This window comes from Cataglyphis hispanica, chromosome 2 (genome assembly GCF_021464435.1).
Source record: "Cataglyphis hispanica isolate Lineage 1 chromosome 2, ULB_Chis1_1.0, whole genome shotgun sequence".
Taxonomy (NCBI): domain Eukaryota; kingdom Metazoa; phylum Arthropoda; class Insecta; order Hymenoptera; family Formicidae; genus Cataglyphis; species Cataglyphis hispanica.
In genome coordinates, this window is record NC_065955.1 from 9,490,428 (window position 1) to 9,515,577 (window position 25,150).

The 25,150-nt window shown below is 31.0% G+C and overlaps 2 protein-coding genes across 8 annotated transcripts; one reads left to right on the forward strand and one right to left on the reverse strand.

The window, feature by feature from the left end:
* The first annotated feature begins 531 nt into the window (after positions 1-531).
* LOC126858733 (androgen-dependent TFPI-regulating protein-like) lies at positions 532-23,392 on the forward strand. Of its 6 annotated transcripts, none has more exons than XM_050609230.1 (6): positions 10,510-10,547; positions 12,411-12,591; positions 15,394-15,531; positions 16,566-16,783; positions 17,931-18,082; positions 23,264-23,392. In XM_050609230.1, the coding sequence occupies exons 1-6, from the start codon at positions 10,525-10,527 to the stop codon at positions 23,278-23,280; spliced, it is 729 nt and encodes a 242-aa protein (XP_050465187.1). In that variant the 5' UTR covers positions 10,510-10,524; the 3' UTR covers positions 23,281-23,392. The 6 variants fall into 6 exon arrangements, with proteins under 6 accessions (XP_050465188.1, XP_050465191.1, XP_050465189.1 ...); XM_050609229.1 differs by lacking the exon at positions 23,264-23,392 and adding an exon at positions 18,764-20,211; XM_050609231.1 differs by lacking the exons at positions 10,510-10,547; positions 12,411-12,591; positions 23,264-23,392 and adding exons at positions 532-922; positions 3,039-3,209 and having other exon boundaries at positions 17,931-20,211.
* LOC126858726 (protein smoothened) lies at positions 20,548-25,087 on the reverse strand. 2 transcript variants are annotated; one of them, XM_050609213.1, is made up of 8 exons: positions 24,705-25,087; positions 24,172-24,483; positions 23,273-23,713; positions 22,967-23,139; positions 22,553-22,890; positions 22,173-22,374; positions 21,918-22,088; positions 20,548-21,838 (listed from the first exon to the last, which is right to left on the reverse strand). In XM_050609213.1, the coding sequence occupies exons 2-8, from the start codon at positions 24,481-24,483 to the stop codon at positions 20,557-20,559; spliced, it is 2,919 nt and encodes a 972-aa protein (XP_050465170.1). In that variant the 5' UTR covers positions 24,705-25,087; the 3' UTR covers positions 20,548-20,556. The 2 variants fall into 2 exon arrangements, with proteins under 2 accessions (XP_050465170.1, XP_050465171.1); XM_050609214.1 differs by having other exon boundaries at positions 20,548-21,814; positions 24,705-25,085.
* Between the last annotated feature and the right edge of the window lie 63 nt (positions 25,088-25,150).

A 25,150-nucleotide genomic window follows, 5' to 3' on the forward strand; every position in this document is an offset into this window, starting at 1 on the left:
TGTTAATTATCATGTTTTTCAAAAAAAAATTGTATATGATCAGATGTAAATATACATAATTAAATTTTAAAAAATTTAATGAAAACATATGTAATTTTATATGATCATATATACATAAAAATTTATATATATATATATATATATATATATATATATATATATATATGTGTGTGTGTGTGTGTATGTGACATGACATGATCTTATTTTTTTATAATCGTATTTGGCTAGATCTATTTTTATATATAATCAAATCTAGGCAAATATAATTATATAAGATAAGATTATATATCTCTCTCACTGCAAATTTCGAACTTAATTCCATTTCTTCTCGGCTGACTCATTTTCAAAACATTCTTCTTTTCCAGTATTCATTATTGGCAACTTTTCTACGCAAGTTCCTACGTACTTGAACTTAAGTTTTCCCGTCAATGTCTACTTCTCCCACCCAAATGTAAAATGTGCAATAGAAACAAGATGATTCTCGTTAGCCTTGATACGTGTTCGTAGCGTGGCAATGATATAAGCGCAGTATAGCCGCGCCGGCGACCGTGATACTCGATCCACATTCCTGTATCGTCGATCGCGTCGTCGTCATCATTCTTCGTTCATCATTATTGCTACACTGATAAAACCGTTGCGATCATCGCGAGAAGTTACAACTGAGCGAAGCATTTCGCGTGACCCATGTGCCGACCCGGATACTAAATAACGCTCGTAATATTAATGCGAAGTCATCCCGATAATTTTATATTTACATATGTATATATTTATTGTGTCGATAATATTATCGAACTTTTAATATGTGCCAGTATACCAATTGAATGCGAACAATCGGTGCTGAATTGTGAATCAGTGCGAATATCAATCAAGTTCTTCTCAGTCGTGACTTGACAATAATCATCAACGGCAAAGAAATAAGAAGGTAAATCAAGTCGTACTTAATAATTAAGAATTAAGGGCTTTTTGGTCTTATCTTTTATTTCAATACGAAATTATATTTATATATTTACGCGTATATATATACATATATATATATATATATATATATATATATATATATACATATATATATATCTGTAGCCATATATCTATAACAATCTTTTTCAATATAAAATTTTTAATATTGATTATAAAGGCATTGATGATCTTATTTAATCTTATCATATTGCTCGGTCAATCGGACGAAATAATGCAAGAAATATTTTAATTTTCGCAAACATGAAATGTATATGTAATTTTAAGATAATTTTATATAATTATTATTATATTTATTATATTTATATAAAATTTTGCGATAAAAATATATAAAAAACTCGGTATATTTTTTAATAACATGAACGATAAATCATAAAAAAAAATTATAAATTGTCATATTTTATTGGTATCTAAGTAATAGAAAAAATATGTTATTATCATAAAGCATTATACAATTCAACAAAAAAAATATCGGGACGAGACTAGTCGTTTTTTATACTGAAAATAGCTCGTTTTTGCAACATTAATTGCAAATTTTTCAAAATTTTGACGTGATGGAACAGTTTGGAAACCAAATTCATGTTCAATGTCCAAAAAACTATAAGAAATGACTGATTTTGTTCCAGTATTACAAAAATGTCATTTTTTCTTGAACTGTACTGTTAGAATAATCCGTAGTTGTCTTATGCAGTTTTCTTCATTTATATAATAATCGTAGATCTTGTCATTTATGTAATTAGCAAGTGATTAAAATGCACATCCAATTAACCGTATCATTATAGTTAAAGCTTCCAACAGGAAATTGTATTTTTGCTGCGCTGATAATTGCAAATGTGATGGAAAAAGATTTTACATAAATTGCTTTTTTTCCAACATTTAGATGTTACGTTCAATATAGAATTACTTCTTAAAACACGCATTTCAAAATGCCAGATATGTTAATTTGTTATATCATGAAAAAATATCATTGGAGTAGTTAATATAGTTATAATAGAATATTATATATAATAAAAAATTATTGTGAAAGACGTTATGTACTTGAAGAAGAATTCGTTATCATTTCGCATGAATGATATAGAATAGTTTGCGAAGCGTTACACGATACAACAATAATTTGCCTATAAACTTCTTTGAAATTATTTTCAAAATCTAATCTGTGCAGTATTATATTAATTATTGAAAAGGCAAAAGAATAATAATGAAAGAAAGAAAAACAAAGTAAATTTATTCTTCTTCTTGATCTCTTTGCGAGTAGATTATATGAATAAATTACATAATATTATTTTCTTAGCGTAAACGAGTTACACACACACACACATCAAATTATACAAATAATATCAGTTTCAGGTATAACGGTTGATTTATGCAAGACTTATACATGAATAAATAATTTTTTAGAGGACTTTTTTTTTAGAATATCTGCACCGCATTTACAATTAATTATTGCTAATAATTGTTTTCAAAATTTATTTGCATATAAGAATTTTAAATATCAAACACTTAAGAAAATATTTTGTTGATATAAATAGATTTTTAGGTGTCACAACGAAAATAGATCGTTATTTTTTGTATATTTGCTAGAACATTGTTTGTAACATAGAGAACACATAGAACTTATAATAGCAAATTCTATTAATATCCTCTGGTAAATTAAAATCCTATTGGTCAATATTAATCATAACATTGTATTGGATAAATATAGCTAGAATGATTTTTGTGAGAAGCGATTTTTTTCTCTATATCACAATTAAACTTAATAATAAACATGCTTAATATTTAGCATTAACATACTTGATACAAAGATAGCCGCCAAAGAAAAATTTCCTTTTAAATTTCACAACAATTCAGATATAAATTAGATATAAATTTTAAGAGTAAAGATATGCGCATTCACAATACTGATATACTGTTGCTATCGAAATTAATCCGATATATTTTATCCTTCTATTTAAATATACACAGTTAACTCTTTATCGTGTGATATCGATATTTTATAATAATAATATAACTATTGCTATCACTACTATATTTTACTAATTTTATGTATTTATTGAATTTGACAGAAAATTATCAGGATGACGAACGTTTTAAACACTACAGCCCATTTGGTCAGTCTAATGATGTACGGTTTTACTTTATTCTATGCCTTCATCATCTTACACATTCCTATATTCGGAAAAAAATTTGAAAAGTTTGATCCTGGTCAATTCAAGTACTTAACGATATGGAATGTGGTAAGTCGTCTATCTTTTTTTAATTGTAAAAAATTAACTCTTTCTTTCTTCATGTGTAAATAAAAAAATACTCTATGTATAAAATATAAAGTATATAAATAAATAGGTGTAAAATTAATAGGTACTAGTAGAAATACGAGTAAGAAAAGCGGTTAGTAAATAAATACATTGATTATATATTATGGGTACTTGAATAAAAAATCTAAAAATATTTTTTGTTTTACGTTTTTGTGGAACGTTTCTATTTTAACTTACGTTTTTTTCAGCCACAATTAAAATGATGCATATATGAGTTATAAATATTTAGATCAATAGCATAAGTTATCTAAATCAGATTAAATTAATAAATACAATGAAATTTGCTATAATCATACATAAGACTAAATAATATTTTTTTATTTTTAACATAATATAATGGTAGTCCGGTTTGCAAGATGACAAGAATCTTTCTCTTCTTCTTGTCCAAATTATTAATTCACCTTTATAACCATGGAGAATGATGATAATTGAAAAATTAAAATAAAAAAAAAGGTAAAAAATCAAATCGTTGTTAAATAAAAAGAAAAAAAGGAAAAAAAGAAATCGCCTTATGTATATCTGTGTATAAGCTACAAAGTATGATTCTTTAAAATATAAATCATACAACTATTGAACAAGAACTAGCAGAAAAAATTCCTTTCGTAAAATGATTAATTATTGTCACTGAACACTCACTGTCACATAATGTGAAGTTAATGAATCTAGTCAAAAAATCAAAAGTGGAAAATAAAACTTTCTTATAGTTCTTTCTTATGTTCTCAATGAGCAGGATAAGTTTTAACTGGTAGCTGACTTTATGACAAGTAAGCTTTTATAAATATTGAATTAATACCAAGTGCGCATGTGCCGAAGTTTGTCGTTGCAAATTATTTAAAAGAATCTCGAGCAATGAAAAATACATCTTGTCTAATAAATCAGTGTCCTCCATCATATCCATAACATTTTTCTGCTATTTAATTTTTTGTAATAATTGGACTCATAGTCCAAAATCTCTACGTTCCAATCCATAACGTGGTTATGTAAAAGAATGTGCTGAGGTAATCGATTGTTTGGACAGATGCTATTTTATGTTAGACATATATTCGTTGATTCTGGTTTTCACAATTATCTCTTGATTTGTCCGACGTAAAATGCATTGATTTTTGCATTTAATTTTATAGATGACATTATTATTATTCGTTGAAAATATAATGTCTTTATGTATTTTTATTATGCACGGTTTAGATGGTTAAAATCAACTCTGTTCTGATAGTTCTTTGATATACAGAAATGTAATAAATTTTTAATTATTATTTTTCTGATCTTTAAATATTCTCATCTTATACAGATTTAATTTCGTGGCAAAATATTTTTTATGTTTAATCCGATATTAATGTATATGTATAATATATATAAAAAGTAGAGAATAACCATTCTTTAATAAAACAAGACATTTCCTGAATTTCTGAAACATAAATCACCTAACTTTAAAAACACATTTTTAATTTAATTGAAAAAGCATTTTTTCTTTGAGTTAATAATAATATAAAATCTTATCTCTATAGCAGAGATTTGCAAGAAAACCTAGCAGTTTACCTAGCTCAAGATTAGAGCTCAATTTCTATTTAAATTGATCGATTGAAATATGAAATGGAAATTGAATCCAAACGTTTTTGAATGAGGCTCCCGTATCAATTTTATTAAATTTTGTTGTTTAATTTTTGAATTGATCATCCTCGAGTTCTGCGCGTGACATACATTCAAGTGCATATGTAAAATTTGTTACAATTTTTAAAAATCTGTTAGCTCGAGATTATAAAAAATAATTTAACATTGATCGATACGATGAGTAACGGCAGAATTGTAATATACAATGTTGTAAAATAAAAAATATATTTAAATTAAATTACATGCATAAAAAAGTGTCTAAAAAATAATTAATATTTGAAAAACTAATTATTATACGCTATCACAATTTTTTCACTTGTTCCTTGCTTTTTCAATTGTTTCAAATTTTTAATAAAATATAGATTGTATAAGTATCAAAAAAAGTTTTTTTACATATAATAATTATAAATAATTATAAATATTAAATGTAGAAATATTTTATACATATGCTTATATGCAAACATTAATTAATACAATTATTTTATTATAGATATTTTAAGATTTTTATGTAATAAAATCTGGAAAATGTTTTATATAAACGACAAAATTTAAGATTTAAATAATTATTGCGGAGACTAAACAAGCAATGTTAATTAATTTTAGAATTAATAAATAAACAATTTATAATCATCTATCCAATTTATTAGACCATCTCCTTTTTTCTTGTTTGTTTTTTTTTTTTCACTGACATGACGCTCACTGACATGACTTGCGAAAATACAATTGATTATGATCGCGTCACAACAATCACTAGAATCACGATGATTGCACAGCACATTACAAGCATTTCCGATGTTAATTACATGGAACGCACACTTTATTATATTGCAATATATCGAAAATTATGATCCGCGCGCGAAAGCTATGATCTACTTGAAAATCACATGTCTTATGCGCCACTCGCCATTTTTGCTATTTCTATTATCGGTTCTGCTAATACTAAATGATTAATAAACAAGAATGACGACGATTAAAATTATATACAGGGTAAAATACAGGTGATAAAGTATAGTTTATCAATTAAATCCTAATGTCATTTGGAGTTGATCCATCCTTCATACGAGAAATTCAAAAATAATCTGACAATTATTACGTGATACTAGATGAATCGAATTAATAGCTGATTAATGCGCGATAATCATTGAGAATTAATTAATCAGTAATGCTAGTAATAAGTAATGATTTTAGAGAATAAATCGCTCTGAGCATCTTGCTAGTACTTGTTGCCATCGCGTCGCAAAAGACGACACACGTAACATCCTTCCCACTCGAGCCTCGCCACGTGAATGACAACTAAATGAATGACAACTATTTCAATCACGCAACTTTTTTCCTAGGACGGAAACGTAAAAAGAAAAAATTTTGTCATTAATTTCAATGGTAAAATTTTTTGCTTTTCAAGACCATTCCCATCTTAAGGAAAAAAATTATATGATCGAAAGCCGAGAGAGGTGAGCGGGCCATAAAAACATCGTGATGTCCTTGACGTCACGAAACATTTAACATAATACGAAGTACGCAGACGTATACGTTAGATTTACATCCTTAAATTTTTAGTAAATAAATAAATGAATAATTTTCTCATAAAAGACACAGCGCAGATTAAATTATTTGTTATCAATCAATCAATAAATTTCAAATCATCATCGAACGCTTTCAAATGGCACATTTACATACTTAAATAAATTGTGAATTAAACTTAGCTAAATAGCGATATTAATAAATTAGAGCAAACATGATAATGTAATAACATGTAATAAAATTGTAATAAATTTTAATCAGCTATTGATAAGAAAAGAAAATTTTTATTAGTTCTCTTATTAAACGTATTAGCTCGTTAAATCGCTTTTTCACATTATGTTTTAAGTTGACGAGATTACATTGTGATTCTTTCAAATTTATTGTTAATAATAGAAAATACATATCTTTATGGTTGTTAGCAATTTTATATAATTTTAAATCTCTATAAAAAGTCGAGATGTAGACTTTGCCCAGAATGATAAATTGATCTTTTTTCTCTCTCTATTTCTCTCTTTCTAAGTTTGTCAGAAACAGATTTATTAGAAGATGACCTAACGATAAGTAATTTTCCACGTGCTATATAAAGAAAAAAATTATATTTTAAAAAAATTTTTAAATATTAAAACTAAAGAGATGTAGAAGAAATATAAGAACTATTTAAAAAAAAGGAAGAATTCCAATAAACTGCAGATTACAGACACGCCTACATTCGAAGGAGACATAACGCTTAAGGTCTGTAAATAGCAGTAGAGACGGACAAAATCAATATTTGATCATGAGTCTATATCAATGGGTCTATATAAACGCTTCTTATTTCAACTTGTGACATTAATACCTCTTTCGATAAAAAAAAATCGCGATATTTTTAACCGAGCTTACTTACATCATGAGTATACTCGAGATAGACTTCAGTAAAAGACGATGGGTGTGGGGTACCCGGGACAAGTAAATCCATCACTGGGGATGTTTCCCCCTTCCATCATTTTCTGTTGAACGCGGCCGCATGAACTAGTGCCAAACGCACGCACGCTGCGGTCTTTTCTCCCTTCCCTCTCCCGCCGTTTTACTCCATTATCCGTCAGTAAGTCGCGAACTGCCGACACGAGTGCTTTAGGGAGTGTTTTCGTGCGACCACGTGACAGCTGACAGAATCTCACGTTCCGAAAGAGAAAAAAAAATAAAAACAAAAGCAACTACGTGTCGATCGCTCTAAGAATCGAAGCGCGCGTTTTCCAAGTAAGGGTAGATCGATCGGCATCCCGAGGTCGTCGAGACGACCGAGTAGGCTGATTAAAAATAGGGCTCTCTCTCTCTCTCTCTCTCTCTCTCTCTCTCTCTCTCTCTCTCTCTCTCTTTTCGTCTCTTTTCGTCTCTTTCTCGCGAGACGCGGTCGTGTCGATGGACTGCGATAAATGCAGAGAAAATTCAGTTTTTTCGTTTTTCCCCGCGTGTTTTCACACGGCAGGCAAAGCCGTTGTATCTGAACCCATCACGACAATCTCGCGTGATGGGTTCAGATCACGGCGATACATTGCCGTGTCTACTCGCAAGAATAATCTCCACGTTTGTCATTCGCGACAAACGACAATTTTCCCGTACTTTTTTAGAATCACATGGAAAATTGTGCCACGTTGCGACTTCCGGTCTCGAGATGTGGGGTGGGGTGGAGGTTATGTATCCGCGAACACGCCGCGTCCGGTGCATGGCATCGTCCGAATTCGCCCGCTCGATTGCTCGAGCACCGGACGATTCTCCGGCGTGGCGTCGCCAAGTCGTAGCGCGTGGGCAGGTGTCGCCGGGACTCGGCCGTCCGCACTACGGCTACGACGTAGTCGGACGTAGTACGACACGTGACGTGTAGCCGCGAAGATTCTCTTTCCGTTCTTTATCTCGAAACAGATGACCTGGACAAAAAATACGACGGAAATTCACCTCGCAAAGTTCATTCGAGTTCGTAACGTTCTGTAGGAGCGGGAAGATCGGAGGGAAGGAGCATTGGAAAATCTGTCCCGTTCTCCTTTTTTATTTTGTATTTTTTTTTTTTCATTTTAAAATTCAATTCGATTGTTTAAAATTACGTTATGTAGTGATTTCTTTCTTGTTTCATATTTAGCAGTCTTTTAATTTCGTTGTTATATTTTATTTCGAAAAAGGTAATTATGGAAGCAATTTATTTTATCATTTGTGGGGAATTGTGTAAAGTACCATTGGATGTATTGATAAGGAAAAAAAGAGGTGGAACAAAAATTCAAACTTCATTCATTATATCATGGAAATATCGAAAATGATAAATTACAATATTATATATCATTATTGTGTTGTGTGTTTGGCACTGTAAAGTTCAAAATCTTTAGGATGCTTAAAAAAATTCCTTACGCTAGGAAAAGAAATTAAATAAGAGTAATTACTAAACGATATAAAACAAAAAGGAAGATAAAAATACATAATTTATTATATAATAGTATTTATCTGAAAAAAAATGAAAAATACATATCGTAATCAATGTATTCGCAACGTTTGCAAATTATCTCTTGATTCATTTTTAAAACTCGCGTTGTTGACTTGCTTGAATTGCTTGCAGTTCAATTTTATCATAAAATAAATATCATTGTTTGTTATAATGCATTTTTATGGAAAGAAATACAAAATTATTGACTAAATGACTTAAATCATATTCTCTACATGTAAAACATTAAAAATGCTATTTTTTTCATTAATATATTTGTATGCAAATGCAAATTGTATGCAGATTAAAAATAAAAAAGATTGCAATGGTTAAATAAAATTCACACATTTGTACTTTTCGTGCTTATTATATTATTTTTGCGTGATGTTTATTTTATATTTATTTCCACCTATTAACTATTTCTTCTTTTTATTTGTACTTTTATTTTATGTAATTGTAATATTTCTTTGATTATATATATATATATATATATATATATATATATATATATATGGGAATTTTTTTTATTTATTTAAAAGTTTTTTTTATATTCTTTTATGTCTTTTTTAACTTACAATTTATTCTCAATTATTTGCAACATGCTGTTTAACTGATATACGACTTTCTGATAGACGGCAACACCACAAGTTGACAACTTTTGATCGACAACGCGCATCCACAAAGGTAAAAAACAAGTATTGGATAACAATGTATCGACGATCACAGAGTAAATGCCATTCCCGAGAGGGTAATCGTGTTGTTCCAGATTCGCGATCCGTGAACTAAAAAAATCTCTATCGCGTAAAATGCATGATGTAACTTAATAAGTAATAACGGGTCACCTAATATTTCCTTCAAGTGCTCCACATTCCATATTAAGTTTGTGAAAGGGAAATGCTCTATTAATTTCATGCTTCGGCAGCACGGTTACAACAAAGACCTACAATGTGTGAGCTTCCGATGACCCAGTAAAAATTTAAGGCGAATATTTCGTATGAGTTGAATTTATCGGAGACTTTACACTGCGTAAAATCGCTTGTAAATGAGATTTTAGCTAAAATGCGCAAGAATTTAATTTTCAACTTTAATTTTCAACTTTTTTATTTTCAACTAATTTTCAGTTTTTCCGAATTTCGAGCTATTTTTCTTATTTTTTTTATTGTTTTTTATCTTAATTTAATATCCTGGCAGCATTTAAATTCATTTTTTTTAATTACTATCTGTTATACATTTTTTTTAAATTTTTTACTCTTTTTCTCGCTTAATTTTCGATACACTTTCAATAATCGCACATAGTTTCCATATCCTTATTTGATCATTAAATATTACAAATAAATATTGTTTTTTATTTTAATTTAATACACTGGCATTTAAATTTATTTTTTAATTACTTTCTGCTATACATTTCCTTTAAATTTTTTACTCTTTTTTTCTCGCTTAATTTTCGATACACTTTTAATAATCGCACATAGTTTCCATATCCTTATTTGATCATTAAATATTACAAATATTATATCTTTTTTTATAATCACGATCCATCAGGATGTTTCGCTGAATTAAGGTTAATGCTAGTCTATTATAATATACTTTGCGCTTGCTCAAAGTGCTTTTATATTGCATAATGCGATTAACAGCAACATTTAAGCGAAAGATAAAACTTGGATGCTTCTTGGTTCTCGTCCAAGGTATTGTTTTACGATATTTAGTTTACAATGCTTTATTCCCGTTTCTTCGTGTATCGAAAGTAAACGCAAAACTTTTCATTTATTCTTTTCTCCGTGAAAAAGAATACAAGATAGAGATCAGATGAGAAAAAGTAAGAAAATGATAAGAAAATAAAAAATATATTTTCTTGAGCTCATTAAAAAGACAGATTTATACAAAAGTATATCAATTTTATCTAAATAATATAAAATAAATTTTGATATCGGTGTATTCTTATATATTTTAAAATCTTATCTAAACGAGATTGAAGTACATATAAGAGTCAAATTGGGAAAAAGAAATTCATCAAATGATTTATGTAAATTATGCGAAATTAAATGAGGAGAGAAATCACGTTTGATACATTATAAACGAAAGCGCCGATTGTTAGCTTTCTGGAATAATTGGCATACTCAAAATTTCACCTTTACTTAATCCTTCCGGATCGCGAATGATGTTTATCTGCGATATAAATCAACTGTTATTTAAATCATTAAAAATGACAGACGGTACAATATCTTCTCTACAATTTTTTTTTTTTTTATGATTTATTCCTTTCTGTAACCGCGAAAAAAAGCAGTGAATTGCTTAGTTATATGTATATAAAAGAAATTGTACATATATGCATAGTGTGAATAAGATAGCAATAAATGCAAAAAGAAAGGATTCTGTTATGAGTCACAAGAATGAAAAACAAGTTAAAATTTGTTTACGCATATATAGAATCCTTTTTACCGGGTATTTAGTTACGTAATAAAATTATGTAACTCGACTAGATATACTCACTTGCATAATATACGCACGTGTTGGGAAATTATCAACTGAACTTTCCATCTCTCCGAGCTACCTTTTCTTTACATATTCATCATTCTGATAAGATAAATCCGCTTTCGATGACACTGTAACAAGTTGTTACGATAATTAAATTAAATAACAAATCGCGTCCATCGACCTCGATGCCGATTTCCATAAGTCACTTGCAAAAAGTATAAGAGTTTCAAAGCTAAAGCTAGTGCAAATAAAAAAAGATTGTGTGCAACCAATACGAGAAATAAAATATATAAACTAATTACCTTTCTTCATTAAATTTTTTTTTTTTAATTTATCGTATATATTATTATTTCAGATAGTAAATTTAGAAAGCAAATAAGAAAATCACGTATAAAAAATATACAACGAATATATACTTACGAAAATATGAATGACTCACATATTGTGTCAGCAAAATTATTTTATTGCAATCTTAAATGTTTACATAATCAGATTCAAAATACTATGTTTAATAATTGCCTAAATTCTTGCTTTCTCAACTGCATTTTTCATTATTGCAACAATTTCTTGGCGTATATTAATTTTCTAAAGAGAAGGTGTGTTAAAATAAGACAACTCCTCTTTGGGGGACTTAAATATACGTTAAGGAATTGCTGCAATGTTAGCTGGCCACAGTAATGGAAAATGCGGTTGAAAGAATAAGAATTTGCGAGTACAGACTAGACAGTCGTTTATTCGACTATCATTACATCAAAACGTGCTATTAATATATGCGATATTAATTGCGTTCGTAAACATGTCTTTATTACGTTACATATTTACATATAAATTTATATTTTAATATTTTAATTATTATGTCGGTCTCTCTTTATTGCTATCAGACATAAAGATTTCTCGCGGCTTATTATCGTTGGACTTGAAAGTTTCAATGAATGAATGATTCTAAGATTACGAAATGGGATGATTTTGCAAAAAAAATGTACGCGCGAACATTTGTATCTGCTTCCTACATTCTTGCCTGACGATTGATGATACCGTCGAGTATCGTCCAAAGAGATAATTACACATTTCAGACTAGTCGCGAACAGCTGTGAGATGCGAGAGGGCCTAGCAATTGGATTCCATGCGATTACTTTCCTACAGTTCGCTTTCGCGGTTTTTTACGATTACACGTATACGATTGTGCCGTACAATGTCACGAGGGTGCATAGCGCTTTCGGTGGGAAGTTCAAGTTTCTAACGTTTTGGGATGCGGTTAGTATCGAAGTTACAAGTTACACAAGCTTAATGCACCGTTTTAATTGACGAAGTCATTCTTTGTTGTCCATGTGCACGTTACACACAGAAATACTCACATACACACGCATACATACGTATACATACCCGCATTCAACACATACGAAGGTGTTTTTGCACTTGTTTTTTGCATCTTTTTGCTGTTGCAGACAATGAAATTTTGTTGTGATGATTGATCGAGAGAAAGAAATGTTTCCCGTAATGGAATTTTCATGAAATTGTTATTAGGATTGTTGATAGGATTCAATCGCGATATATGTGTATCGATATACGTAACAAGATCTCGATGCAATAATCCGAATTTAATTAAAAATCTGATGAAGTTTGTCGAAACGAGATTCCATTGCAACGAGATTCCATTGCAACGAGATTTTATTCTCTCATCGTTATAGCTTGGTCTTTAAATTTTTATTTCACTCAGGATCGTGTGTATTTATATATATTTGCACTCTTACTTTACATCTCCTACATGTAATATATTCAATATATATAACAAATAACGTATTATAACAAATAAGATATTACTATTTTAAAAAATATTACGTATATGTATAACTTCTGCCCAGCGACAACTTGATCTTTAAATATCATTTTAATTTTTTGGGGAGAGTCTAAACTTCTTGCTCGTTCGAATTTTCGTCAAAAAAAAAAAGATTACCTTCTGCATCTTTCATGCGGTAACATCATACGATGATGAAAACTTCTACTATTCCTCGCAAGAACCGATTCTCTACGATCGTATATCCAGTAACCACGTGCGGTGTATCTTTATTACCGTGTTATGCAATAGTGAAAACTTACACGTCTAGTCTACCTGGCGCGTTCATATAAAAATCACAAACATGGTGATATAATATTCTTCAAGTCGGACAAACAAAGAAAAAACGGGATATACTCATCTATGATTATCGGTGAAATCGGGGAATTATATATAGAGTTTTCTTAAAAAAAAAAAAAAAAAATATGGCCCTACTATTCTATAGCAATCTTTTTTTAACAAAAAATTTTATCCTGTTATCCTTAGTTGAAAAAAGCGTGCAAATTTCATTTCTTGCATTTTGTGCAAGAAAAAATTTTCATGCAGTCCAGAAGAAAGAACAAATATTAAAAAATAATTATCGTTGAAATGACTAAAAAATTCTCTAAAAAATCTTTAAAATTTTTAGAAATATATCTGAATGAAGGAATGCACAACGTATATTTAATACAGATATATTGGAATTATTTATTTTTTTTAATCAACACAATTAATACATTTTGAATATTTCAAAAATGTATTGTTGGAAAAGTGAAATGAGCAGCTCTTATTCCACTCAATTTATTCTGTTGAGTCAAAAGCGTGACTCTACATTCGACGAGATTATGTTCAAGTATTTTGTCACTTATCATCGCGTGAGATGACATACTCTCAACCATTTCACGCTTAAATTATCGCCATCATGCCGCTCGTAAAGAGCAAAATTCAATTGTTTAAGCACCACTTGATATTTTGCAGTCAACAGGAGGAGCACGCGTTACACAAGACTGCTTATGTGCAACGTCAATCGATCGATAATTACGCTCAAATGCTTTAACTCGAATTAATCTTTTCACTTAGCAAAATGAGAAAAAGCAATTTCCGTATCGTCAGATCTAAGATTTTTAGATTAATGAGTTTTTTTCTGTTTCAGTTTGCAATTATTATAATAAGTATGCAATTAAAGTATTCAAATAAAACATTATAATAATTTAAAAATTTTTTCTGTAATATTTTTGCTTTTTACTTTCAAAGAACCCCAGTTTCATTAGATGCTAATTAGTACAAATAATTTAATTGATATCAAGAATAGCATAGAAAATGAAGTCATTTCCTCTTGTGTCAACGAATTAAAGCCTCACTTGATGGAATGCACGCGACGCACATCATGTATTTGCGACTGACACGTGATGGATTTGATAGCGCAAATTAAGCCTTCAATATTCGGTTCGAGACGTCAATACTAGATACCTAAACGTTTGTCTAGACGTCTAAAAATCATATAGGTGATAAAATAATATATGAAAAGATAAAACTCATGATATTTTATATTTTATTATCGCTTATGTGATATTTTATGTAATATAATCAATACAAGAGAATTAATATTTATTATATATAGATATTAAAGATTTTTTAAATATCTAGAATGAAGAAAAGAAATGTACAGAATCAAGTCACGTATATATTAACAATGTGCATAATATATATAATTAACATGTACATTAATTATAATATGTGACTATACTAATTACAAATTTGTATTGTCAATATGAAATACATTTTTAACCAAACGACGCGTCGAGTGACACTCAAATATTAATATATGCTAAACTATGCAAATAATTTGCTAATATTGTAGTAAGTGATAAAGTATATGTTTACAGTAGCAGTTTACATATGCCTGGACTGAGTAAATAGTCTTCGCCATTCAGGCATGCTTATTTCAAATATAAAATAAAAAAAAAGGAGAACACTTTTTGCACGTGTTCATTTCTTTCGCAGTCGTCTGTTTGACTTTTGTGTTTGATCAATTACACACTCAATTTTCAGCTCAGTTTATTAATGCAATCAATCTTAACGACGAAAGTACTGTCGCTTATATATAGTTGCTTCGATATTAATTCAATTATATAATTAGCTTTAAATGATATTTTCATACACGATCCTCTAACTATAGGGATCGTTAAAAATATTTATTGACTCATTAATTAGAGCAGTTTGAAATGTCAATTGTGTTCTAGATTTTACAAGCCGTATTCTTCTTAATATGTCTGTTGAACGATTTTTACGGTACGAATGCTGTAAACCCCAAGAAACCACCTTTTGCACGAAAGTTGAAGGATTACTTCCATGCGAGTCTCGGATTTCCCGTTGCCATGGTAAATAATAGTTGATCTCTTTTTTCCATATATTTTTCTTTATTATGTTTAATTTTAAAAATGTCGCCAGTAAATAAATTAATAAACAAGTGTTTATACGACCAAACTGGCAATTTATTGTTTGATTATTATATCACGACGTTTCGACCATATGGTTTTGGTCCTTATCAAGTGAAAGTTATAATTGAAAGTAGAAAGAAAATCGAAATGTCAAACTGACATTGTGTCAACCACTATGTTTGGAATACTGAGATCAACAGTTGATCTCAGTATTCCAAACATAGTGGTTGACACAATGTCAGTTTGACATTTCGATTTTTCTCTTTCTACTTTTTAATTATAATTTTTACTTGATAAGGACCAAAGCCATATGGTCGAAACGTCGTGATATAATAATCAAACAATAAATTGCCAGTTTGGTCGTATAAACACTTGTTTATTATTTTTTTTTTTTTTATAATGTTGTGTGAAATTTATGTAACACTCGAGAACGGAAAATATCAATAATTCAAGTTCAATGAAGAATAAAAAAAATATCTTATAAAATAAATAAACCTTAGTAAATTTACTATAATACAATCGCAATTCAAATATATATCATTTTTGTTATTTAATATAGTCTCCGCTAAAAGTATTTTTGTAATCCTGCGAGCACGAGTACATATGCGCTACGATAATGCAAATATAATCCATCTTTAATGCATTTAAACAAAAACAAAATTGTAGCATAGATATATTTTAATTAAAAAAAAATCATTTTTTATTAAAAAAATGCATTAATTTAATTATTTTAAAAAGCGTGGAAAAAATATTCAAAATTTTGTGACATTTTTTAAATGGCGAATAATTGTACTGTCTTCTCTATATAAATATAGTTAATTATGCATTTTCCTGCATCTAAAGATCTGTATAAACAAATCATTTACTCTCTATACTTAATTTTATATAAATATAATTTTCTATCAAATGTATCATTTATCAAAATGACGTTTCGATAAAATTCGATAATGCCAATTCTATGTTGCGTCTCGCAGTTCGTTGGCGTGACCTTCTGGGCATTGATGTTCGTGGACCGTGAATTAGTATTACCAAAAGCATTGGACCCGTACTTTCCATGGTGGTTGAATCATTTAATGCACACGATGATTATGGTAACGACCGTGTTCGAAATGATTATCGCGCCACGACAATATCCCAAGCGATCTCGCGGCCTTGGAATACTCGTGGGCTTCATGCTCGTATACTTAGTCTGGTAAGTGAAACGAGTCCGGGTATTCGGCCTGTAATAACGCGTTATGCTTGTATAATTATGTTGGAATATTTTAATAAACTTTGTACATTTAACTTTTTAATAACTCTATACATAATCATGTGAAGAAAACAAATTGAAGGAAATATTAAACTGGGGAGAGAGTAATCCGGGTCACGGTTAGACGATAATATAACGTAATAATTTTTGTTAGCAATTTTTTTTTTTTATTTTGAGATTGCTTATCATACATTAAAATTATTGCAAGATAAATCTTTTTGTCCATCATAGATGTATGTTTATTTTGATTCGACAAGATGCCAGAGTATCTGCAAAAAGTGCATATTCATTACTGTTTGTTTAAAAAAAAAAAAAAAAAAATTGAAAAAAAATGCCGCCGAAACCAAACGATTAATTTGTGAGGTATTTGAGAGATGATTTAGACGCTTCAGAAGTGAAAATTTTGACCTCGAAGACAAACTGCGTCTTTGGTAGAGATTGGAAACACGAGATTTGAAGACGTTGTTGAAAGAAGATCTCACACTTGCAAAACAGCTTAAAGTGGATCACGACAAGACTGTTTTAACTCTCACTAATTGCAAACATTGAGAAAGATGAATAAGGAAGGAAAATGTGTCAAACCGGCTTAAGGACACCCTTCTGCACGATAACGCCCGATCATTATATCGTTGCAGTCACCGTGAACATCTTGATGACTTGGGTTGGAAAGTTCTGCCGCATCCTACCTACTTACTAGATGTTGCGCCTTTAAATTATTACCTATTTCGATCGATGCAGCACAGCTTGAAGGAATAACGCTTTTGAAATGCGGGTCAAATCAAGTAACGGATCGAAGAATTCTTTGCGACCAAGGAGTCAGTTTTTTATCGGCGCGAATTCAATTTCTGACTAAAAGAAAGTGAAAAAAAATAATAGAGTCAAACGGCAATTATTTTAATTAAAAAAAAAATGTTCTAACCATTTTTTCTTAATACATATTTTTCACAAAAAAATCCGGATTGCTTTCTTTTCAGTCTGATATATATAGAGTATCCTCTATTGATAAGAACGATTGCATTTATCGAATAATTCTGAATGTCTCGACAAATTAAATGTCCATGTAATCTGAATATTTTGCTTTATCTTTCAGGATGCACGTAATTTATTACAAAAGCGGCATCTGGGTGTATCCTGTGATGGATGTGTTAACACAACCGCTGCGAATCCTATTCTTTGCGGTGCTGCTAACGTTTTGCACAATTCTATACTTCGTCGGGGAAACGCTGAACAACAACATCTGGGGTAACGAACACACTAAGCATAAAAAATCTCATGCCAAATCCAAGTAGCCTCGCCTAAGCGGGCAATTCCTCACTGGGTGATGAACTGTGTTTACGTTCTTGCCTGCCGTCTTTGCGGTGGTGGTGAATAAACCAGAATGAAATCTTTTTTTTTTCTACACCTCCGTTGCAGCATGCACGTATATATTATATTATTTATCAATATTAAATATGTCATTTAGAATCTTAGCGTTGTATATGTATGTGCATGCGAATAGCGCGCATTTATTTAGGGTGTAACGGGATGAGAATCGCGCGTTAACCCGGCACGATGGAAATAACATATGTAAGTGAGCGAACGCATGTGCAAGACGCAATGCATTTCTATGTGTGATTGACGGACAAGGGAAACTAATTCTAGGGGTGTCTCTTTTTCTCTTTTTGCGCGCGTCAATCGAATCAAAACAATACACGCATCTCTCATATCAATATTCCCTCGTCCCTCACAACAATACTTATTTTTGTACTTTCGTAGAGCGAACGATCTATTATATTATTGTGTTTATCTGCCAAATAAAGTTAATATGGTGCACGAAGAATACTGTGTGTATAATATATGCATATAATGTGTACAATATAGCGCATACAATGCAACACAAACTTGCCCGATCTAAAGTCCGGATATATTTGTGATCGAGTGTAGGAAAAAAATACGTAACGGAGAACTTGGAACCGGATATGAAAACGTAGAAACGCCCGAGAAACGGACACAAGAGGAATCTTAAATATCTCTCCCTCTTTCACTCTATCTGTCTGTCTGTCATAATATACCGGTTACATCCGAAGATAACATCGTCGAAGACATTTTCTTGCTACAAGAAAAATGCTCGGCGAGACCTAGTATTAGTTTATGGGACGAAGATTCAACTTTCCGATATTGACATAAATATATTTCGTATATGATTCTTGATTTAATTCAGCGATATATTTAATGATATATGGCCTAAATATTAATATTGAATATAAATATTTTTTTAGAAATTTTATTAAATTAGATCAATGGATGAGTCTTTCTTGATATTAATTTCTTTGTGCCAAAAATAGTCTTTAAATCAGACGTATATTATTACGCGCAATAGCTGCTAAAATATGCATTGTTCTGTGTGATTAGATATCCTATAATAAAAATGTAAATGATGATAATTTTATTTCTCTCGAAAAAAACAGAAAAGTAAAATATATTTAATATAGCAATTAATTTTGAACACACACACACACATATATATTGAAAGCAATATATTTTAGAATTATATATATATATATATATATATATATATATATATATATATATATACACACATAGTAATAGAAAGTTTTAAATAGAAACACATTTAAGAAAATATAAGAAAATATGAGAATAGTAAAATTTAAATTTAAAAAAATTTAAAATGCGACGTATACATACACACATACAGATTCTATATCTGTAAATATATTGATAAGAATTACGAAGTATATATGAAAAGCAATGATAAAAAAACAGTTTATAACTAAGTAACAAATTTCATTAGAAACATTTGTTATAAATATTCAGCAGAATGCGATTTTTAGATTTTCATATTAGCAAAAAAGTAATCCACTGAATACTACTTTTCCAACTGTGAAAAATATGATTATTGCAAAAGTACACGACAAGTACTATCTAATGGTTATATTAAAATGTAAAAAGAGCGTTTATTGTACGGACGTTTAATTTTAGATAATATAATTATATCGAGAAAAAGTTTTTTCTGTTTTCATTAGCGCCATAATTATAATAGGCAATAGATTAATGCTGTAATAGAATTATATAAAAAATGTATTTTATTTAGCTATATGTTAAAAAAAATATACGTATAAACAAAGAATCTTATTGTTATAGAGAGCGTTCGATATACACATTCTTATATAAACGTCTGAACATACACAATATTCGAACTACAATAGTTTTTCATTTTTGCGGGAAAATAATGTTTACGACATGTTACATTTTAGGAATTCGCTAATATCGATATAAATATAGATTAAATTATATTACTTGCGCGATATGCAAGTTATCGATCGTATTGAAATTTGATTACTATTTTAGCAACAATAAAATGTAGAAAAATATTGATATGTTTTATTGTATCTATACATCTTCTCGAGTGATATTACTTCATTCAACTGTTTCGTTTATTTTTTTCTCCCTTTTCTTTTATATATTGATATAATTTACAACAGTAAAGACAACCGTAAAGAATCATCACATGATCTCACTCTTGTTCAGAAAATACTATAATCATTGCAGATAAGAGCGATAAGAATATAGTACATAAATAGTCCAATTGAATGTAGCGATGCAATAGTTGTTTTAATTTAATTAAATAAACAAGTACATTATTTAGTACGTACCTATTATATGCACATTCTTTAATATACACTTGTCAAAAAGAGAAGACCACCTCATTGTCAGTCTTATGTCACAATATTTTTGCCTTTTTTCAATTGCGGCGATATTTGAGTCCCTTTAGAACTACAATGTCTGCTATTGATTATTTCGTCGATACTTTGCTTTAACTCCTCCATTTCCAGTATGTCGAGTGGCAACGAAGTCTGCGTTGCCATTTCTCTGGCGTTGGTAGGCCCGTCGTTTTGCAATAATCTCGTTAATTCTGGATAACACGAGGCGTGACTAGAGTCCATGTCGTCCATCACAGTTTTTCTATACACTTCCTTCTTTTCATTTTCGTTCTTCATCTTGACATCGCCAGTCTCTTGAAGCAAATGTTTCAAGATAGCTTCGTCCTGTAGGACGTATTTGCTCCTATGACTACCTTCACGATTTCTCCGATCATCCTCGTAAGTCTTCTTATTGCTATTTTTATTCTTACTACGTTCGTGCACTTCCTCTGGGTCAAGCATCTTTACTTCTTCCTCCAGCTGACTATCTTCGCTGTCGCTATCCTGCTCATCCTCCTTTTCCATATTACCCGTCTCTATGTCGACGTCTTTATCAGCCATATCTTGATGTCTCTTTTCTTCACTGCTTAAATTTTCGTCGCTGCCACTCTGCCCTCGCAACAAAAAAGGCAACAACATGCCTGTGTCTTTGGTATCGATGACCTTCAAGCCCAAGGGTCGCTCGTCCAATCCAGCATTCCCTAATCTTCTACCCATATTGGGCATTTGGATTGGAAATACCATAGGTATTTGAGTCATCAGTTGACTATCCTGGGAAGTGGTGCTGCCTCTCCTGGAAAGCGGATCGATTTTACTCGATCGGGATTTCCCAAAGTCTCTTCTGCTCTTCCCGCGGCGACCACGCGATCGACTGGCGACCTTTCGCGTGGTTTTCACTTGTGCAATCTGTACAGATATCTGCGAATCTAATGAGTTTCGTCTGGATTCCATAGAGACGCATCGAAAACTATAACTGATTTCAGAATCAGCTGAATTTCGTCTATTGCTAGACACAGATCCTGTAGTACCACCGACTAGCGCACCTCTTCGCGTCACTAATTTTGGCAGAGCAGCTGCCCAAGTCGTGCTAAAGTCTTGCGATGCCGCGGAGTTGAGATCGAAATTCAATCCGACCGGATCCTCATGAGTGTTGTGAAAACTTATGGACAGTCGTCCGGCCTTGTTAAACGTTTTACGGTTCGCGAATAAATGCGCGATAAGTTTATGCTTACTCAGTCTTATAGGGGGCTCTTCAGACTCGCGATTGAAGATTCTGCAAATGAAAAAAAAACACACACTATTCAGAATCGCATTGATGGCAGTAGATAACAGTAAGTTGTTAGCACGGTAAGTACTTAACGTGTGTCGAAATTTACCTCCTCAAAAATCTGCACCATGTATCGACCGTCGAACTAGTCCAAACCCACGAGGACATAAGAATGCCAGTGGAAAATAGTGCAAGCAAATGTAATTGCAATTTACCTGTGCTAGGTCTCATGTCTATTTTGCAGTCGGACACGTCTGCATACATCGTCGTTATTGCGCATCTTTAAATAAACACAAAAGAATATCAATATAATAGATAAGACAGTGTTAAAACATGAATCTATGACTACCATCGAAATCCTTACATCATATAATTTCTAAAACTTTGTCGCCATTCCCAAGAGTGTTGAATCTCGTAAATTTGACAATAAAATGTTACAACAACCGCTGCAAGAGTAGCTATAGAAAAAAGCCCCATCCTAACAATGGTTTGTTTTATCTTTGAGCTTGCCCTTTCAGATATAATTTCTTGACTGCTTATCTTTAAGCGTATAAGTGTGTAAAGTCCTTAAATAAGTATATTATAAAAATACACGATAATCCTTTAATATATTTAAAAAAATATCAATATACTTACAATTTATTTTAATACAGAGAGCATAAAGAAAAAAAATATGGGAACTTTAAATATAATTATATTTTACTGTCCTACACAATATACAAATATACATGATAAGAATCTTACCTCTACATAGAAAATATCCTCCTACGAGTACAGCAATTAACACTGGACCTAGTACAAAAGCTTTTGCTGCATGATCAGCATAACCCACGAAACATATCCCTGTCATGCTGTTACCATCGATTCGGCCTAGCGCCATGATTGCAACTGTCAAAACGAGTGGTACACACCAAGCAATTAGATGAAAATAAGCGCTCTTCTTGTTTATACGATCTTGTATTGTGCCAAGTGCTCGAAAACTCATATGCCAAGCATATGTCAATATGACAAACCATACCATAGCTGCCATTAGAAAATAATAGACAAGAACAAAGACAACAACACAAGACAAATTTTCCCCACTGTAAATACATAAGTATTTTATAAAATTATATCTCCAGGAACAAAATCGATTATTAAAGTAATTGCAAAACGTACCTTGGTTCTCTCATCCTTAATGTTCCATCTTTGCGGCATATAATTACCTCTCTACCACTGGGAGTAAATTGAACTAACCAGCCAATGCAAGAAACAAGAAAACAACCATTAATATAAAATATGACTAAAGCTGGATACTTATTTGCACTTCTCCAATCTATCAAAAATGTTATCTGAAATATAATATATAATAATATATATGTGTGCATATATATATATATATATATATATATATATATATATATATATATATATATGCTGTGAAGCATATATTATAGTTACAAATATATTTTCTAGCATACTTACAACAGTGAACAAGTTAAAACTGCAACAGATACCTGCAGCCCATACAATGAACGAATGTATTTGACTGTGCTCATCAGACGTGTATAATGGGTCATAACATTCTGTTCCACAGCCTTCCACCCCATCAAAAATTGCAAGGGCATTGTCAGTAGGCACAAGAGGCTTCAAACATTTACCGGTAATATTAAATTTCAATTCTCTAATGTCATTTTTACATAATCGCGGAAATAATTTTGTATTGTCGCACTTTGCGAAATTCGGCCATATCGTGTGATTAATTAACATTCTGCAGGGTCCTGATACCATTTTGCACATCTCTTGAGATGGCAATTCAACTGTATTATTGATGCATTTTGGCATAAATATCGAACACAGAAATGGTTGAACAACGGCCCAGCACTTTGGTACATGTCTTAAAGCTTGTAACAAGTGCAATCTTTCCTGAAAATAGAAAGATGCATATGAAAAAAATATAAGAATGCTTGTATTACATCACTGACATATAATGCAATATCTAATATATTAAACAATGTATGTGACATATGCAACAATGTGTTATTAACTATGCTAAAAAAATAAAAATATATCCAGATAATATATCCAGACAACAAAATTTATTAACCTTATACCTTGAATGTTCCATTCTATTGTAGAAAGATAAGCTTGTGTCTATAATAAAAGAAGAAATACCTGAGACAATTTCAAATATAAATCTTGATATTAAAATTTCCAGATCTACAGGTGCAAGAAGCAGGTTTATTCCATAGAATGCTTCACATTGCTATGTTTTTAACTTGCATGCATGTTTTTTAAAGATCATACCATGCGCTTTATCAAAAGAAAGAATAGGAAAATGCAATTACTAATGCAAAAAATATATAAATAATAATTCTATCTACCTCAATAATATCTTGAGTCACACGCTCTGGTATAAGATCCAATGTTGTAAAGGAGTAGGGTAATTTTGTACCCATGCAGGTACTTTTATGAAGTGGAACACATTTGGCAGGTCTGCGACAAGTTGATACATCCAGTGGCAGTTCTCCTATGGGATATCTATCAAGCAGATAACTAGAATCTTTAATTCTATGCCGAGGACTCAAGTCCATATCCTTCCATGTAATATTTTCGCCATCATTGTTAAGCTCATTCTCCAGTGTTGATGACGATCCGTGAAATAGCAAGCAATAGAGAACCAGCAAAAATATCATCTGCAAGAGTAAGAAAACAATATTTTCGTCCAGAGATCAATATAGATAAAATTTAAGTAAAAGGAGCAGTTCTATTTATTCAAAAAAACAAGAAAAAAAATTTTATTTTTCTACAAATATTCACGCAAGATATCTAATCGATGATTATTATTTTTCAGAAAAAGATAGTCACGTGGAGCGCGTAAATAAACAATAGAACGGGGCGGGAGAGATGTGCGTACTTTTGTTTGGCTCGTCGCGTTCACGAGTCGAGGCCGTTGTTCTTATATACGATTTCGGCTAACCACGGGACAAGGTCTTGATTTCGTTCGGCCGGAGCGTCTCGCATCTTCTACAATCTCGCCGCGACAGCGTCTGCACTTCAAGCGCGCATGAACCTGCCGGACCACACACGTTCCCGCTCGACGGACCACCCACGATGCGATTCCCTTATACCCTCGTAAGCCTATCTCAAGTTTGAATACACGCTATAATTGATTCTGCGCATTGCTCACCAGTGGCAGCACTATATCATGCGGAGAGAGAAAGAGGGATCAAGGGCGAATAGGGATCTGCGAGCTTCTTCTTGGAAAAAAAAATTAATTCGTATGTATATATCTTAAAAACATAACTATATTGAAAATATTTTTTATCTATTTATATATAATTATTTCTCTCTCATTTCATC